Raw genomic sequence first — 21128 nt, 5'->3', positions numbered from 1 at the left:
TTTACTGGACTTGATAGAAAATGAAGTGTATACTCAATTCTTCAACATAACTCTTTTTTTTTATTGACACTTTTCAAACTTTTGCTTGACAAAGATTTGTAGAATTGGTTCCCACTGCCGTGAAAACTACAAAAAACTATGAAAGCTTGAATTTATAATGTCAAATTCTACCTTTTTTTAAAATAAAAATGAGAACACTGAAATCTCGAACACTTAATGTTTGATCAATATATTCACTTGGTCACTTGACCACTTGTCCAGTTAATTCACTTGGTCAAACATCAAGATCACTTGAAAATAGGATTGCTTCCCACAAAAGTAATAGTGAGTTGCATTCTGGGAGATGTTGTCAGCAGCCATGTTCTAAAAGAAGGTCATGAAATGGACTGTAATTCTACGAAAATTTCGGAATTGTTCCTGGAAATGGCTTTTATATTACAATCAGGAATTTGCCCTAATGGAAGCTCTGATATTACCCACGCATAAAGTGCTAAGGTATTGCAAAAGTATTGTGAGGCAACTTAAGCGTGAACAACTGGAGCAGCATAAGGAAGAAGGACAGCTTCTTTGGCAACCACTGGAGACAGAGCTATTTCGTTAAGTACAACAGCATTACTAGGCAGCATAAGCGTGAACAACTGGAAGAAGAAGAAGGAAGAAGGGCAGCTTCTTTGGCAACCACTGGAGACAGAGCTTCCACAGCTGAAGTGGCTGGTTCGATAAGTACAACAGCATTATGAGTCAGCATAAGCGTGAACAACTGGAGCAGCATAAGAAAGCTTCTTTGGAAACCACTGGAGACAGAGCTTCCACAGCTAAAGTTGCTGGTTCGTCAGGTACAACAGCATTATGAGGCAGCATAGGCGTGAACAACTGGAGAATCATAAGAAAGAAGGGCAGCTTCTTTATCAACCACTGGAGACAGAGCTTCTGCTGCTAAAGTAGCTGGTTCCTTGAGTACAACAGCATTGAAACCATTATGGTCATCAACGGTGTGTTCAATGATACGTCTGGAACCGTCGGCTTCATTGAGGTAGTAGCTCCCGTGACAATGCAGTTGCCGTTGGGTTTTGCGGTTTCCGGTGTGAGAGTCAATGACGGCATAGCCGAAGTAGTTCGCTGGAGCTTCACCAACGATTTCACTATAATTTGTATATAAATGATATCTGTCAGACGCTGTCGTTCCATTATCATATCATCCATCAAAATCATCTTTAGTGTTGGTGCCATAGTTATTATGTGATTATTCGTAGTACTGTTGTTATATAAATTAATATAAGAATGATTTTTACAGAAATAATTCTTGCAAGACTGAGTCTTTCATATAAATATCATACGCATTGTTCAAATGAATAATTCTGTGACCGCTTCGAAAGGTTTCTGATTTGAAATATGAAAGTACAAAAATTTTTCAAAAATCAGAACTAATTCTGGAGACTTCTGGAGATTGTCTGTTTTACATATTCCTCTGCACAACCAATACACTAGAAGAATTTTTCATCCAATTTTACTTTCTTTTATCTAAAAAATTGAAAAATTGCACAGTTTTACCAGTATCTCCATTTCTACAGCACTATAACCATCCAGAAAAATTGAAATACTTCAGAAATATCATAAATGTGCCTGATTTGGTTTCAGGGCCATCCCTGAAACCAGATCCCATGATCTAAACTCGATAATTACGACAATTACGATATCACCACACGTTTCAAGTAGATTGGAAACTTATTTCAACTTCACCAACATTTTTAATCACTGCTTAGGCGTTTTATGTTCAACCAATGATTAAAAAAAATGTCACAATTATATTTGAAACATGGAAACAAGAAGTCGCAGCACAACAGTCTTTATTTGCAATAAATAAGCTTATATACAAAGATTAACATAGAACACGATTCAGGTTTAGTGGTGGTATACTGGGGAAGCATATCCGTGAGCTAAAGGGGCAGCATAGGCGTGGGCAACTGGAGCAGCGTAAGCAAGAGGAGCAGCAACTTTGGCAACCACTGGAGCTACAGCTTTGACAGCTACTGCAGCTGGTTCCTTGTGTACAACAGCGTTGAACCCGTTGTGGTCATCGGCGGTGTATTCTACGATACGTCTGGATCCGTCAGCTTCAACGAGGGTGTAGCTTCCGTGGACAACACCATTGTCGTTTGATTCTTGTTGGGTTTTGCTGTCTCCGGTGTGGGGGTCATTGACGGAATAGCCGAAATTATAGTTGGCTGGAGCGTCAGCAACGATGGTCTTGGCAATGGGGGTGGCATAGGCGACTGGAGCAGCTACTTTCACAGCTGGAGCGGCGTAGGAGAGAGCTGGAGCGGCGTGTGAGTAGACTGGAGCAGAGTAGGCGACTGGTGCAGCAACTTTGGCATATGAGGCTACTGGTGCTGATACGCTGGAGTATGAGACAGCGGGGGCAGCTGAGTAAGCTACTTTAGCTACAGCTGGGGCAGCGTAGCTCAAGGGGGCGGCGTATCCTGAAAGGACACCAGCACGAGCTACAGCAACGAATGCGGTGAATACAACAAACTGAAACAGAGCAAAAAATTATAATTTGAAATAAATTAAAATATTCAATATGAGTGGATAATGTTGACATGAATAGTCAGTTATCTGAAGTAGTTAGAGAGTTTTCAAAATTGCCAACACGACATCGCATCAAAGTCAACTTGCAATAATAGTGACTGTATTCATATTTTGTATTATAATGTTTTTAAGGTACTTACTTTGAATGCCATGTTGACTAGTTCTATTGAATTGTGTCTGTTTTTCTGTCTGGGCGGTTTTTATATGTATCAGATATTGCTTCAGGGGTATTTCTTTCATATTATACCGAAATTACTTTCACTGAATTATCTATCAGAATTAGCTCAGTTATGCGTTATGGCTGGGATATTGATCTTGACCCGGTTTTTGTCGCAATTATTTCTCTTTAGTTACAATGGTGATGCAAAAATGATTTTGAAGTATTATTCTTGATTATTGGGTTCATCTCTACACAGTCTGAGGGATTGTATACATTTACATAAAAATTGAACAATTGGTATTGCCACAAAATCATTTTCATTTTGAATTTATCATTTATATATCTGCGAATCATGTCAGCAGATGCCTGATTTGGAAAAATTAGTGTAATCCATTTATAAAACTGTGATGAGTCAATATTTTGTATGTTACTAATTGAAGAGAATAGTAATATGCTTTTGGATTTTATCCATACTGACGAAGCAATAAGAGACAATGTCGGTCATTGCATAAAAACTAAGTACAGGAAAAAGTCAAAAATTTGTTGACATTCAATTTCAATTCAATTCATGTCCATTGTCCATAAATTACACAGTTTGCAGAACACTATGAAAAACCATCATAAAAATAGATTTTTCATATAATCGTGGAAATGGCATAGGTTTCTATTTAATTTCGAATCAGATTCAATTTTCATAATAGATTTCAATTATTTTCAGTTTATACAACATGATAGTAGGTATAGACAAATACCTACGGAAGAAGCAAGTAAGGAAAAAAACAATACAACAAACAATTCGGTGATAATTTTTTCTTCAATATTTGACTATTGTCAGAGAAATTTTTTGACCTCCTACAGAAGATGCAGCAAAATAACATTAATTGAGTTCACTTCAACGATGAAAATAATAACACAAATCATCTAAAGGAACAATTCGTTCAGGCCAGGCTCAACTCCCTACACTGTAGATTAATGGACTGACACCTATCAGAAAACAACTAATCCCCTGGCAAATACCACGAAGAGCAATTGAAGAGATTCAATATCAGGAAATTCGAATACAAATATAAAAATTATATCTATGATAGTCAGTAATGTCAACTTTTGCTTTTAAGACAACAGATCAATTAAATTTAATTATTTATCAACTATCTTTAGAAGATAATCACAAATTATTATTTCATTTACGGTTCTCATTTCGTGGTACCATCACTGTTAATTGCTTTCATTTTTGTATGTTTGAGTGCATTATGGAGTGGTGCTTGTTAGTTGAGTTAGAGTAGCTTTGAGCTAGACTTCGCCAAGGAGTACCAGAATCTCCTGTAACCTATTTTCATTTTCAAATATATCTTTGTATTGTTTTTTTTTGTATCATCAATGAAGTCGATTTATTATTATTATTATTATTATTATTGTAGGGCGTTAAATATATACAAGGAATTGGTCAAATTTCGGGAATGCGGTTCACAGGCAGATGGGGCGATGACAAACCTGTGGTTTGTTGTCCGCTTCTTCCTAGTTCGAGGAATGATACCCTGAAATAATTCGATTTTCAATTATCGGAAATCATCGACTTTATGTTGATGATATACACTACCTTGCACTGACGAGTGGCCAAACAGCCCGAAACCAGTCTGCAAGTGTGTTCCAATAATTGAAATTCTATTGCGGCCGTTGTATCGCCAACAGCATATGCAGGAATAACTTCAGTGAAGAATCCTGCACTGACACATGTCGTATATAATCCATCGCCCTTCCTGGTATTAGCCAGGGGACTAGTTCTTTTATGATAGGTGTCAGTCCATCAACCGACAGTGTAGGGAGTTGAGACTGGCTTGAACGAATAGTTCCTTTAAATGATTTGATTTATAGCCAGTCTTCAAGTATGCCGACTGACTGTATGTGAAAAATAATAACACCTTTCGAAAAATGGAATTGGTACAAAAGTAACTACCCAAAACCAATGAAGTAACTTTTGAAATCCAATCAAAATGGAACAACATTCAGCTGTTTTTTGAAAATTTTCCTTTGGAGGCGAGTTTTCTTCATTCATCTTATTTTTTTCAAATAACCAGCTTATTTTCTTTTTTGGAAAATCAACAAAAAGTGCTGTAATGTCCTTTTTTGACTATTTCCGTCTAAATTGTACTCCTGTGGCTTTCGTGGAGTTGCTCACGAATAGATAAAAAGTGTCCTAATGTAAACAAAACAATATGCAAATATATCGAAAATCTAATCCAATAATTAGACTACATCTATGGGCATCCCTCAGGGGTCTGTTCTGGGGCAATTCTCTTTAGTTTTATACAAATGATACTACTGTTCCTATTTGTAATGAACTTGGGGATTCTCTGAATCGACGTACATTTGTTAATTGTAATCTAATTTCATGTAATTTTAATTCTCTACACTCCAACAGCGAGAAAACTAACTTTATTCGACTCTAAGATTATCAGAAAAGTTGCCCAATCCCGAATATACATATTGCTGTTATTTTTATAAAACGAAGCCATTAGGTTAAATTTTTAGGGGTAGGTATTTGCAGGTGGATATTCAATTCAGGAGGAACATTGTTCCAGTTTGATCTTTCAACTAAATTATATGTGTAACATGTTCATAAATTTGATCTGTCATGAGACAAAATTCATTTTGAATCCTGTATCATTTCCATGTTATGTAGTGTTTTTAAACGGTTTTATTCAGCTTGTTCTGTTTGATTGTTTGGTTCAAATTAATTAATTGAAGTTTGACCCCCTTCCGGTTAACAGATTAATCTGATATTCAGTATACACATTTAGTTTTGATGACAACTACCTCATTACGAGAGAGGGCTAGTAGAATAGTAGTACACTCAAGCGTAGTTATTATTTCAATAAGTTCATTCTTTTTGAGCTTATTAACAGATTGCACTTGCGGCCGTCTTCTTGTGAGGCGGCATAAGCGTGAGCAACTGTGTTCGTTGGAGCGTCAGCAACGATTTCACTATAATTTGTATATTCATGATTTCTGTCAGACGCTGTAGTTCCATTAACATATCTTCCATCAAAAACATCTCTAATGTTGGTGCCATAGTTATTATGTGATTATTCGTAGTACTGCTGTTATATAAATTGATATAAGAAGAATTTTTTCAGAAACAATTCTTGCAAGACTAAGTTTTTCATATGAATATCATACACATTGTTCAAATGAATAATTCTGTGACCGCTTCGAAAGGTTTCTGATTTCAAATATGAAAGTACAAAAATGTTTCAGAAATCAAAACTTATTCTGGAAATTGTCTGTTTTACATATTCCTTAGCACAACCAATACACTAGAGGAATTTTTCATCCAATGTTACTTTCTTGTATCTGAAAAATTGCAGTTTTACCAGTATCATCATTTCTACAGCACTATAACCATCCAGAAAAATTGTAATACTTCCGAAATATCAAAATTGTGCCTGATTTGGTTTCAGGTATGGGATCTCAACTCGATAAACGTCAATCTTATTCGACAATTACGATATCACCACACGTTTTAAGTAGATTGGAAACTTATTTCAACTTCACCAACATTTTTAATCACTGCTTAGGCGTTTTATGTTCAACCAATGAATAAAAAAATGTCACAATTATATTTGAAATATTAAAACAAGAAGTCGCAGCACAACAGTATTTATTTGCAATAAATAAGCTTAAGTACAAAGATTAACATAGAACACGATTCACGATTAGTGGTGGTATACTGGGGAAGCATATCCGTGAGCTAATGGGGCAGCATAGGCGTGGGTAACTGGAGCAGCGTAAGCAAGAGGAGCAGCTACTTTGGCAACCACTGGAGCTACAGCTTTGACTGCCACTGCACCTGGTTCCTTGTGTACAACAGCGTTGAAACCGTTGTGGTCATCAGCGGTGTATTCAACGATACGTTTGGATCCGTCAGCTTCAACGAGGGAGTAGCTTCCGTGGACAACACCATTGTCGTTTGATTCTTGTTGGCTTTTGCTGTCTCCGGTGTGGGGGTCATTGACGGAATAGCCGAAGTTATAGTTGGCTGGAGCTTCAGCAACGATGGTCTTGGCAATGGGGGCGGCATAGGCGACTGGGGCGGCTACTTTCACAGCTGGAGCGGCGTAGGAGTAAGCTGGAGCGGCATGGGAGTATACTGGAGCGGCGTGGGAGTAGACTGGAGCGGCGTGGGAGTAGGCTGGAGCAGAGTAGGCGACTGGTGCAGCAACTTTGGCATAGGAGGCTACTGGGGCTGATACGCTAGAATATGAGACAGCAGGGGCAGCAGAGTAAGCTACTTTAGCTACAGCTGGGGCGGCGAAGCTCAAGGGGGCGGCGTATCCTGAAAGGACACCAGCACGAGCTACAGCAACGAATGCGGTGAATACAACAAACTGAAACAAAGCAACAAATTATAATTTGAAATTGAAATAAGTGTCGAATGTTGACACGATTAGTCAGTCATCTGATGTAGCTAGAGAGTTTTCAAAATTGCCAACACGACATCGCATCAAATTCGAATTCCTGTGACTGTATTCATATTTTGTACTTATTAGAATGTTTTTAGGGTACTTACTTTGAATGCCATGTTGACTGGTTCTATTGAAGTGTGTCCGTTTTTCTGTCTGGGCGGTTTTTATATGCATCAGATATTGCCTCAGGGGTATTTTTTCCACATTATATCGAAATTACTTTCACTGAATTATCTATCAGAATTAGCTCAGTTATGCGTTATGGCTAGAATATTGATCTTGACCCAGTTTTTGTCGCAATTATTACTCATTAGTTGTAATGGTGATGCAAAAATGATTTTGAAGTATCATTCTTCATTCTTGGTTTCATTTCTACACAATATAAGCGAATTGTATACAGTTACATCAAAATTGAACAACTGGTATTGTCACAAAATCATAATACATTTTCCTTCTGAATTTATCATGTATATCTCTGCGGATAATGTCAGCAGATGCATGATTAAGAAATATTGGTGTAATCCATTCATAAAAATGTGATAAGTCAATATTTTGTATGGTACTAGTTGAAAAAAATAGTAATATGCTCTTTTGGATTTTATCCATCTGACGAAGCAATAGGGGACAATGTCGGTCACTGCATACGAAACTAGGCACAGGAAAAAGCCAAAAATTTGTTAATATTCAATTTCAATTGAATTTAACTTCATTATTTTCAATAAATTACACAGTTTGCAGAAAACTCTGTGAAAAATCATCATAAAAATAGATTTTTCATATAATCGTGGAAATGGCATAGGTTTCTATTTAATTTCGAATCAGATTCAATTTTTATAATAGATTTCAATTATCTTCAGTTTATACAACATGATAGTATAGACAAATACCTACGGAAGAAGCAAGAAAGGAAAAAAACAATACAACAAACAATTCGGTGATAATTTTTTCTTCAGTATTTGACTATTGTCAGAGACATCTTTTGACCTCCAACAAAAGATGCAGCAAAATAACATTAATTGAATTCACTTCAACGATGAAAATAATAACACAAATCATCTAAAGGAACAATTCGTTCAGGCCAGGCTCAACTCCCTACACTGTAAATTAATGGACTGACACCTATCAGAAAACAACTACTCCACTGGCAAATACCACGAAAAACATTGGATTATTAAAGGGCGTTGGATATACACAAGGAATTGGTCAAATTTCGGGAATGCGGTTGGTTACCTCGTTCACAGGCAGATGGGGCGATGACAAACCTGTGGTTTGTTGTCCGCTTCATCCTAGTTCGAGGAATGATACCCTGAAATAATTCAATTTTCAATTACCGGAAGAAGCATCGACTTTATGTTGATGATACACTATCTTGCACTGACGAGTGACCAAACAGCCCGAAACCGGTCTGCAAGTGTGTTCCAATAATTGAAAATCTATTGCAGTAGTTGTATCGCCAACAGCATATGCAGGAATAACTTCAGTGAAAAATCCTGCACTGACACCTGTCGGATATAATCCATCGCCCTTCGTGGTATCAACCAGGGGACTAGTTGTTTTCTGATAGGTGTCAGTCCATCAACCGACAGTGTAGGGAGTTGAGACTGGCCTGAACGAATTGTTCCTTTGAATTATTTGATTTATAGCCAGTCTTCAAGTATGCCCACGTGAAAAATAATAACACCTTTCGAAAATTAGAATTGGCACAGAAGTAACTTCCCAAAACCAATGAAGTAACTATTGAAATCCAATCAAAATGGAGTAACATTCAGCTGTTTTTTGAAAATTTTCCTTAGGAGGCATGTTTTTTCATTCATCGTATTTTTTTCAAATAACCAGCTTATTTTCTTCTCTGGAAAATCAACACAAAGTGCTGTAATGTCCTTTCATGTCTATTTATGTCTGAATTGTACTCCTGTGGCTTTCGTGGAGTTGCTCGCGACTAGATAAAAAGTTTCCTAATGTAAAGGAAACTATATGCAAATATATCTAAAATCGAATCGAATAATCGGACTTTTTCTATGGGCATCCCTCAGGAGTCTGTTCTGGAGCAAATTCTCTTTTCGTTTTATACAAATGATACTACTGTGCTCATTCGAAATGAACTTGGGGATCCCTTAATCGACGTACATTTGTTATTTTCAATCTAATATCATGTAATTTTGATTCTTTTCACTCCAACAGCGAGAAAAATAACTTGATTCGACTCTACAATTACCACAAAAGTTGTCCAATCCCGAATATACATATTGGTGATCTTTTTATTAAAAGAAGCCATTGGGTAAAATTTCTAGGGGTAGGTATTTGCAGGTGGATATTCAATTCAGGAGTAACATTTTTCCAATTTGATCTTTCAACTAAATTATATGTGTTACATGTTCAGAAACTTGATCTGTCTTGAGACAAAATTCATTTTGAGTCCTGTATCATTTCCATGTTGCCTATCGGTTGCGTTATATAGTGTTTTTGAACGGTTTTATTCAGCTTGTTCTGTTTGATTGTTTGGTTCAAATTGAGTAATTGAAGTTTGACCCCCTTCCGGTTAACAGATTGATCTGATATTCAGTACACACATTTAGTTTTGATGACAACTACCTCAATACGGGTATCAAATGAGAGGGCTAGTAGAATAGTAGTATACTTTCAAAAAGATGCAAATTAAATATGGCCACAGCTACAAAATTGCGGATTTAATATTTTTTCACAATTACCTCAATATGGATATCAAATGACAGGGCTTGACTAGTACTATAGTAGTACACTATGAAAAAGATGCAAATCCAATATAATCTATACAAAAAACTTTGTCAACTCAGAATCGAGATACAAGCATTGATCTCCCACCCAAGTAAAGATTTTGTGTCCTGTGGAGGACTGTGTGGCGTTGGGGTGGCTAAAAATAATAATAATATTAATAATAATAATAATAAAGACTCTGTCAAGATGGTCGTTCTGATTATTGGAAGTCTTGGTGGAATGATGTCTTCTCTACTCTCGAATCTCAAAATCATACCGGCTTTCCGCACTAAGGCAGAAATCTTAGCCGCACAGATGCAGAAGGCTGTCATTCTTGGCTCACTGCGTTTGCTCAGGGCACATGATTCTCGGACTCAATGATCACTTACCCCACGGGGTGGGGAGTGGTCATTGGTTGATTATGTTGGCGCGCCCTCCCGAATGTATCGGGGCTTTGGGGGATAGGGCCTGACCAGCGCACACTACGGTGAAAAAAAAAAATAATAATAATAATAATATCGTCTTTATTATCTTTTAATACATTCAAAGCAAATTAATCATGTACAGCTCCTTTATTATATGAAGATAAAAGGCGAAGTTCAAGTTACATGATGACAAGTCATCATTCAATTGCTTTTCCACGTCGATAGCGATAGAGCACCCAGGTTACTGTAAAAAATTAACAGTGTGGTGCCGAGAACAGTGTAGTATTAAGGTGGATGAAAATTAAAAACTAAAAACTTGAAAATGATTAAGTAAAATGAACTTTGTGTCGAACGGTTTTATTAAAAAAATATAATAGTGATGTAGATAATGTACTGAAAACTGAAAAATAATTTGGAAGGTCCTAGATAGCAGTCAGCACACCACTCTCTTCAGCAATCTACGGTATCGATCAGATAAAAAAATAGTTGAATCGTTGGGCGTAGTGTTGGGCGTACATAATTACTCAGCTTACGCTACGCCCAACGATTTCATTTTATTATTTTTTTATCTGATCAATATCGTAGATTGCTGGTGAGAGTGGTGTGGTGACTGTCATCTAGGACCTTCTGAATAATTTCCTTAGTTTTCAGTAGGTACATTATCTACATCATTATTATCTTTTTCATCGAGTACCTGATGTATTTATAGTGCAGAAACGTCTATTGAGGATTATTACTAATATTTCTAACATAAATTTCTGTCAACCAATTTTAAAAATATTCAAATTTTGTACCAATTTTCCTGTTCGTCGTGTTTCCCGTCTGAAAGGCCTCACCTACTGGAACAAAACATCTATCTGGTATTTTTTGTTGACTATGTAATAATAATAATGATAATACTGTTTATTTACAAAGAAAAAAGGTACAATGTTATCAATAACAAGTTGCTAGAGTAGATTTACATGCAGGAAGTTGAATAACATTATACCCTACAAAAATTGCTTTTTGAAATAAACAAAGGCTAAAAACACTAAGGCTAAGAAGCCAGCGCGTGTTAATGGTATGTTTTATTTTTTAACAAAATTTAGTGTAATTGTTTGAAAATAATATCTACACTTACACAAACCAACCGAATTATAATAATGATATCCAGTACTACTCAAACAAAATAATGGAATAATAATAACTTTCAGTGAATAATTTGTTAAAAGTTGTGCACCAATGTGTATCTGCATCATTTTTTGTGTCAGTGCATAGTTTTCCTATGTTTCAAAGAATATTACCACAGGGAATTCTATTCGGGTACTGCTTTTTTTAGATAAAACAATTGATGTTGAGTCGTGCTTAAATAAGTATATCCTCTCTGACCAATAGTTTTGGATGTTTCCTTTTGTTGTCCTTGAATTATAATTGTGGTCAATATTTCCTAAGCGACTACATCTTTGGTAGAATGAATGAATTATTATCTCTCGTTTGAAGTATAATTTATATATCTACGATATATAATACAGGGCTTCTCATGATGAGCGTTAATTAGCCGTTTCTGGCAAACTATTCAACGGATCAACCTGAAAATTACACAGTATGCATAAGTCAATATGACCTACACGCCTAAAATATTTTAGACTAAGCGGGGTTGTCGCTTCTAATATAAAGTAGCGGCTTCTATGATTTTTCAACTGGAACACCCTGTATATAATATCATATTATGATTCATTATCACTTTATCAACAAATTCTTATACTATTTCCCTATACCTATCTATCATCGTTTAGAAGATATAAATTAATTTTGATATTTTTTTTACCAAACATGAACTTTTATAAATGCTGATAATCTTGAAGTCTCTTGCACTAAAACGATCAATTTTGAAATGGAGTGGAGTGATACTATGAGGATCTTCACAGCGAGTCATATTTTCATTTGCCTCATACAGGGTCTTAAAAAAATGCAGATACTTTGATCTCATGAAAAAATTAGTGGAACTCAATTTTTTCAAATAGAACACCCTGTATATTTCAACATTTTTGAGCTCTACATCCAATTTTAGATTAACTTTGTTCAGATAATACTATTTCTATAGTTTTTATTATATTTGAAAACTCGGATTTCCTCCACAAAGAATGGCTTTCGTCCAAAACATTAAAAGTCATTTGAACTTCACAGACATTTTTAATCACTTCGGAGGCGTTTCCTTATGGTGGATAGTTCATGTTCAACCAGTGATTAGAAAAAATCACAACTATTCCTTTTGAAACATAAAAAACAGTTGTCGCAGCACAACAGTCTTTATTTGCAATAAATAAGCATATATACAAAGATTAACACCGAACACAATTCAAATTTAATGGTGGTATACTGGAGCAGCATATCCATGAGCTAATGGGGCAGCATATCCGTGAGCTACTGGTGCAGCATAGGCGTGGGCAACTGGAGCAGCATAAGCGAGAGGGGCAGCTACTTTGGCAACAACTGGAGCTACAGCTTTGACAGCCACTGCACCTGGTTCCTTGTGTACAACAGCGTTGAAACCGTTGTGGTCATCAGCGGTGTATTCAACGATACGTTTGGATCCGTCAGCTTCAATGAGGGAGTAGCTTCCGTGGACAACACCATTCTCGTTGGATTCTTGTTGAGTTTTGCTGTCTCCGGTGTGAGGGTCATTGACGGCATATCCGAAATTGTAGTTGGCTGGGGCCTCAGCAACGATGGTCTTGGCGATGGGGGCGGCATAGGCGAATGGGGCAGCTACTTTCACAGCTGGAGCGGCGTAAGAGTAAGCTGGAGCGGCATGGGAGTATACTGGAGCGGCGTGGGAGTAGACTGGGGCAGCAACTTTGGCATATGAGGCTACTGGGGCTGATACGCTGGAGTATGAGACAGCGGGGGCAGCAGAGTAAGCTACTTTGGCTACAGCTGGGGCGGCGTAGCTCAAGGGGGCGGCGTATCCTGAAAGGACACCGGCACGAGCGACTGCGATGAAGGCAGCGAATACGATGAACTGAAATGAAGCAAGTAATTGAACAAAATGTATCAGTAAGTGAGTAAGTGAGTGACCAACTACGTTATATATTTCTTCATTTATATGAGGTCATATCAAACTAGTACGGGAAAAACACTCAACATAGAGCAAACACCCAATAAAGGTAAAGTAATGAATTCGATTATATGTAGGATCATTACGTTAAATTCAAGATATTAACAATGATTTAATGGCAAACAATTCACCAACGAAAATACATAAACAAAGTACAGTAGTATTCAATATATATGACAACCGTTGACATAAAACATTTATTTTATCTTATCCACTTGTAATAATCATAATTTTGCCAATTTCATAATCAAGTCGTGGGTTGGGATTCATTTAATATTATAGAAAATGAATTTGGGTACTCACTTTGAATGCCATGTTGACTAGTTCTATTCAACTATGCTCGTTTTTTCCATCTGCATAGTTTATATATGTATCAGATATTGCTCTGGGGTATTTCTTTCATATTATATCAAAATTACTTTCACTGATTTATCTATCAGAAATGGTTCAGTTATGCGTTATAACGAGAGAATTGATCTTGACCTAGTTTTCATCGCAATTGTTACTTATTGGCTGTAATGCAAAAATTAATTTGAGGTATTATTCTTCATTCTCATATAATAAAAAAAATAATGTTTATTCTCCACGAAAAATACATAGAATACATAGGTTTAAAAACAGTTAGTGTTTAGTGTTAGTATTAGTGTATAGATGAAAATATATATATTGTGACAAATTAATGAATTAACTGTCCCAAACAAATTTTTTTCCAACAAAATTTCACTAATCACAAACTAATTTATTCATCACAACACTAAGTAACTTACGCTCAATTTATTTCCACTATTTGAATGTCTTATTTAGCCGCTCGATTCACTTTCTGAAATGCCCTCTTGGGTCGGGAAGAGGGGCTTATATCGGTAAAGGTCCTTTCTAGAATGGGGAATGTTCCTCCTGACGAAAATCAAGTAGTTTTCATAAAAGAGCTCTTAAGCAACGCATTTTTCTTTTCTTTCAAAAAATATTTAAATATTCGAAAAAGAGGAATGGAATAATGCATTCATCGGTTATAGCTAATAAAGGACAATGAATCTATTACCTGTATGAGACAAACAAAGATGACATATTTCAGATGCGTGCTGTACTGTTCAGTTATGTTCCGAGTTCCGAGACATTCTGTGACATATGACCTAACCCATCTTCCTCTATTTAAATAAATAACAAAACAACTGTTGTTTATGTGGCTTGAGGAGGTTTTATTGAACTATAATTTATATTTTGCCTTTATTGTTGATATTGTTTTTGTCTCCTTTAAAGTAGAATATCTAGGTACGTATAAATTATTCCAACTTGATATAGGCGATGTTGCCAATATGTGAATCAGAAACAAATCCCATTAAAAATTAAAACCCAACATTTGAAACATCAATTTGAATACTTTTTGAAGTGAATTTGAAAAATTCATGAATTAAACTCAACTTTATTTTGTACAAACTTGCATTTTCTGTAATAATCCAAATTGAGAAACATTCCTAATTTTGTAGTCGGTTCGGTACTAGAATTTTACCGGCGATTCCCGACTGCATTCTTTTGAGGTGAGGTCATGTATTTGTTTGATAAGTCGGCTAGACTATTGGCCAGAGGCGGCTCCAGATTCGTTGCAATATACATGATTTGTAAAATGAAATGGAACGAATTAAGATAGAGGAGCTGCCCGGAGCTCGTGTGCCTCTCGAGGCTTCCATTTGTGATAGCAGTATGTGAATGAATAAAAACATGACAGTAAGAAAACTACAATAAAGAACAACATTGGTTGGGTCTTTGAGCGCTCCTTTTTTTCACATTCAAGCAAAGCAAAGTATGTGTGAAATATCATCGATTTTTTTTATTCGTTTAAAAGACCTATTGATGCCATTATGTGTGAAATATAACATCGTTCATCAAAAGTCCGCCACGACTTCTCTCATCCGAAACGTCCAATTTTCCATGACGCTGGAGCATAAATCAGGCTGAATTTTACTGATTGATTATTAGGCTTTGAGAGCCGCTGTGTTTTGTGGCTAATTCACACATACACGCGACTTAAGAAAACCCCACTAGAAGAAGTCCAACGGGGTCAAATCGCATGAACTCGGTGGCCAGTTCACTTCACCTCCACGATAAGATGAGTAGTGTGGTTCGTAGCGACGTCCGGTTGAAACCACATGTCGTTGGTGTCCAGATCATCAAATTCAGGCCAAAAGAAGTTGGTATTCATCGACCTATCGTTACACATACGACAATTGTGTTGTCCATTGATCCAGAAATGGGTCTCATTGCTGAAGATGATTTTCGATGAAAATTAGGGTCAGTTGCCAACTGCTCCAGAGCCCATTCAGCGAACACACGTCGTTGTCTATGGTCACTTTCCTTCAGTTCCTGGGTTAGTTGAATTTTGTACGGGTGCAGGCTCAAGTCACGACGCAAAATTCGCGAAAGGCCAAGTTCTTGTGAACGACGCGAAAACGACTGCTTTGGATTCTCCTGCACACACTAACAGACAGCGGCGATGTTTTCAACAGATCTTGCGTTTCCTTGATGTACGGGTTTTTCTTGATTATATTTCTGTATACAGTTTATTCGTATGTTGTGAATATAAAAACGGTATTTATTGAATCAGAGAAAATTGATTGAATATACCAAAGTTACGAGACTTTCATCGAAACCTTCTGAGTATTTTAATAACAAGATTGTGAACAATAAGTTTGTGAGAAAAGTGAACTGGAAATACGTAACTGAACGAAATATGGCGTAACTGGCGTAATATAAAACACGTTCTGTATCATACAGAAAACTTCCGATAAAACACTTTAAACATTTCATAATACTCAATTATCATTATAGGCAAGTTGTTTATTGATTTACTTTTATACATCATTCATAATAACTGTACATACAGTGCGTTTCTTTAATGTCTCCTCCATTTATTTTTTGAACGGGTCAATTCAAAAAATTGAAATTTGTGATAATGAAATCAATACATGAATACTTTATTTTGAAGTAAAATTAACAGATGAAACTTTCAAGATGGCGACTGGGCGCCATCTGAGAAAAAAAATTAAATGAACAGGGGGGTCTTGTGATACATCTTTTCGAAGCTAGTGATAAATGATTCATAACCCTAGAATATGAAGTCAATATCTTCACCTAATACAAAATGGCGGAACTTTCAATAATTGCCTGAATACATTGACACTTAACTACATAATTAGCTTGAGGTCAGTTCAGAAGATGCTCGAAATGGTTGCCTTGAACTTCTTGACATATGAACAACCTATCCGATATTTCCCGCCGAGCATTTTCGAACACAGTAACGTCAATTTCTCTACAAATATTTATTATTCTCTGCCGTATATCAAATATTGAAGCAGGTTCAGTTTCGTACACCTTTTGCTTCAAATAACCCTATAAAAAAAGTCCAAAGATATCAAACCTAGCGAGAGGGCTGGCCATTCGGTAGGACCTCGACGACCAATCCAACGACCGGAAAAAGTAGTATCCAAATAGTTTCTTAATTGTCTGGAATAATGTGGTAGTGCTCCATCTTGTTGGAATACAATATCTATATCAAATTCTGTACGATTCGCTTCGACGATTTCAGTGATGAGAGAGTCAACAGTAGTTTCCAGCATATCAAAATACGGTTCCCTCGTTAAATTTTGATCAATATATAGAGGTCCTTCAATATGGTTTCCCAATATTCCTACCCAAACGATCATTTTTTCTGGATATTGGGTATGTGTTTCCCGGAAATCGTGAGGGTTGGTGTCACTCCAATAACGGCATATTTGTCTGTGAACATTGCCGTTTGAAAAAAATGTAAATTCGTCACTAAAACAAATATTGGAGATAGGTAGGATGCCTTGAAATGGTTTCCGTCATGATTTCACAGAAGGCTGTTCTTCGATCAGGGTCATCTTCAGTTAATTGGTGTACCATTCAATTTTGTATGGATGACACCCATTCCTCTTAAAAGTCTCCACACAGTAGAAGGAGACACCTCACAAACATTAGCGACGGAATAAGTAGACTGTTCAGGATTCACTACCATCTCACCAATTATTTGCACTTGCTGTTCTTCTGGAATGGACGGATGATCTGGAGGCTTTTTGTTATATACCTACACTACCGGTAGTTGTGAATTTGGATACAAGTTTTCTCAAATATTTTCTACAGATAGGACAATTCGGTAAACGTTCATTGAAAATCCTTTCGGTCTCGTGAAAGTTACGCGTCGTATTGACCATTTTAGAGATTGTTGACGTGGTACCTTTCTACTAATAAAACCGAAAACTAAATGAGAATATTCTAACTGAACAATGATGTTCATTGTCGTACTGACATTTTTCGTCGTTTTTATAAAAAAAAGTAACTCAACAAACCTTATCGGGTTGTTGGAATTGCCATTTGGCCGATAAAAAGAAAAATTTCTAGAAATATTGATATTAATGTGTTTGTGTTCAGGAAATTATTAAATGTTCCACCATTTTGTAGTAGGTGAAGATACTGACTTCATGTTCTAGGGTTGCGAAGTATTCATCAGGAGCTTCAAAATGATATGTCATAGGACCCCCCTTTCTATTTAGTTTTTTTCCTACATGGCGCCCAGTCGCCATCTTGAAAGTTTAATCTGTCAATTCTACTTCAAAATGAAGTATTCATGCTGAAATTTCAATTTTTTAAGTTTACCCATTCAAAAAATAAAAGGGGGGGCATTAAAGAAATGGACTGTATATGTCCGCGTAAACCAGTTGTCTCCTCCTTACTAACAAGAACCCTCAGAACACAACCCCAACCAACTGGATATCGTCCTTTCTATATACAGTGTGTCCAGGGATTGACGTTAGGTGCTATGGATTGAAAAATTTTTATGATTATAATGAAATTGTCACTCTCTGAAAAACACGTCGGCCTAGACGGTGTGCCCCTTTTGTTGATGTAACGTCAAAATGTTACTCACAAAAGTTATTCAAGATGAAAAATTTTGGCTTCACTTCAAATATTGAAAATTTGGATTCGATAAAAATAGGTTCAAAATGCTATAAAAAAAGTATCTTATGTAATCAGTGAATTTGCCCATCAGAAAATAGCTGAGAAATTGAACAGATACGCTCCTCAAAGTTTCGAGAAATTGAAAAAACTAATCTTCATCTTTATTTTGCCAAAATGTCTCGACATATGTCAAAGACGTTTTGAAATGTGGAATATGTCAATGTATGGATTAAAAACGTTATATTATGACTTTCTACTCCTCCATCTTCATTCACCTTTCGTGTAATTCAATGTTCATATTTTGTAAGTAGATGTTTCGAGACGAATTTTCCTTCCAGTACGTTTCTGATAATAACTTCTATGAATAATCTACACATCTTTCTGAAGAGTTTATTTTGAAATAAATTGCTTTCTGCCTTCCTTTAGAAGTTTCTCATATTTTATGTGTACTTGAGCTTGAAACACACCCCTTTCAGTTCAAACAATAAGCTAATGAATGTCATTAGATACTGTTACCGTGATATGAGTTGATTTGAATCATTCGTGATATGAAGTCATAATGTTCCTGTGAGTGATATCTGATTCAATTCCATAAAGAATATTTAGAATACAAACTGAATAGGAAAAAGAGTTTTTTTTGTGTAATTCAATGTTCATATTAAAGTGCAGTAATCATTTTACTTTCATGTAATTGAATGTTCATATGAAAGTAGTTGTTTCAGAAGGTGTCGTTGTTGAGCTGGTAATTGTTGAATTGGGTCGATAAAAAACTTGATTTTTGCCACGGAACTTCTGCTCATCAGATGAAAATTTTTTGTATTCTGAAATCAAACGACTTAATATATTTCGTCAAACCATATATTTTCAAAACTTACTGAACTCAAATTTTCCAATATTTTTCCATTTGAGACAAGAACCACCCGGAGTTAACCAGACCAAGATGGCTCACAATATTCATGTCACAAAATTATATTTAATCCAATTTTTCTGAATTCAACTGAATAGAAAAAAAACCCTTTATATTCAGCGGAATACATAGTTCATCAGATCATTTCTTTAAACGTTCGAAGGACCCCCAAAAAAGTTCTCAATTTAGAATATGTTTAAAATGAAATCAACAACTGATATTCAACGGCTACATATTTGAATATAACGTTCGATATTTGTAAGGCATTCTAAGGGTGCTTTAAAATACCTTATGATAGAAATAAGACAAAGGAAGATTTCAACTTGAGAAGAAGTTAATTTATTTTCATCAATAAATATTGCATATATACAGACGATCAACCACTAAATAATTCACAGCCTGTGAATTAATGGTGGTACAAAGGGGAGGCGTAACCATGGGCTAATGGGGCGCTGTATGTGTGTGCTGGTGCAGCATAAGCATGAGCGACTGGTGCAGCATAGGCATGGGAAACTGGTGCAGCATAGGCATGGGAAACTGGTGCAGCATAGGCATGAGCAACTGGTGCAGCATAGGCAAGTGGAGCAGCTACTTTGGCAACAACTGGAGCTACGGCTTTGACAGCTACTGCACCTGGTTCCTTGTGTACGACAGCATTGAAACCGTTGTGATCATCAGCGGTGTATTCAACGATACGTTTGGATCCGTCAGCTTCAATGAGGGAGTAGCTTCCGTGGACAACACCATTGTCGTTGGATTCTTGTTGGGATTTGCTGTCTCCGGTGTGGGGGTCATTGACGGAATAGCCGAAGTTGTAGTTGGCTGGGGCCTCAGCAACGATAGCTTTGGCAATAGGGGCGGCATAGGCGATTGGGGCGGCTACTTTCACAGCTGGAGCGGCATGGGCGTATACTGGAGCGGCGTGGGAGTAGACTGGAGCTGAGTAGGCGACTGGGGCAGCAACTTTGGCATAGGAGGCTACTGGGGCTGATACGCTGGAGTATGAGACAGCGGGGGCAGCAGAGTAAGCTACTTTTGCTACAGCTGGAGCGGCGTAGCTCAAGGGGGCGGCGTATCCTGAAAGGACGCCAGCACGAGCGACTGCGACGAAGGCAGCGAATACTACGAACTGAAATGAGAATAATTTGAAAATTAAATGAAACAGTGGCAGGAATGGTGTCACTGGTTTCATATCACATTTTCTTCAGCAGAAGAAACAGTCTTGAAATCTACAAACGACTACAATTTAGAAAAAATGTTCAATATATTTTAAAACAATATTATAACTTACTTTGAATGCCATGTTTGCTGGATAGATTCAACTATGATTATTTTTTCATCAGGCTGGTTTTTATATGTAAAACATATCGCCTCCGGGTTTACCAAAAATACTTTCACTAGACACACCGACAGAAGTAGATCGATTACCTAGGTATTAGGTAAATATTGAGATCAGAACCTTGACCTAGTACTAATAAAACCAACGCCTATAATTACTGAGTCATTAGGTGTGCATGGAACTATTGAAATTTCGCCATTATAATTCCTTCATTATTCTGTGTATGTATGTTTGGACACAATGATTCATAAATATTTTAAGAATCCCTTTCTTCTTCAATGAAAACAATTACACAGCTGAAAAAAATAGTTTATGTGTACCTAGTCTAAAGTATGTAATTTTATTCTCAACTGGATTTCAAGGAATCATAAATCTCAATTGTTTCAGACAACTGGAGGTGTCCCATAAAAAATCGATTTTGAATGAAAACAATATGATTCAATT

At 36.5% G+C, this 21128-nt stretch overlaps 1 protein-coding gene across 1 annotated transcript; it reads right to left on the bottom strand.

Moving 5' to 3' along the window:
• Positions 1 to 1830: 1830 nt before the first annotated feature.
• On the bottom strand, positions 1831 to 20775 carry LOC111512582 (uncharacterized). Its single transcript, XM_074181100.1, has 5 exons — positions 20637 to 20775; positions 19755 to 20474; positions 12721 to 13371; positions 6466 to 7134; positions 1831 to 2532 (listed from the first exon to the last, which is right to left on the bottom strand). The coding sequence occupies exons 1-5, from the start codon at positions 20646 to 20648 to the stop codon at positions 1903 to 1905; spliced, it is 2682 nt and encodes an 893-aa protein (XP_074037201.1). The 5' UTR covers positions 20649 to 20775; the 3' UTR covers positions 1831 to 1902.
• Positions 20776 to 21128: the final 353 nt, after the last annotated feature.

Source organism: Leptinotarsa decemlineata, unplaced genomic scaffold (assembly GCF_025532065.1).
Source record: "Leptinotarsa decemlineata unplaced genomic scaffold, Ldec_3_MD MMD2_tig00026307_RagTag_RagTag, whole genome shotgun sequence".
Lineage (NCBI taxonomy): Eukaryota > Metazoa > Arthropoda > Insecta > Coleoptera > Chrysomelidae > Leptinotarsa > Leptinotarsa decemlineata.
The sequence above is the reverse complement of the archived record's forward strand: the minus strand, read 5'-3'. Positions and strand labels throughout refer to the sequence as shown.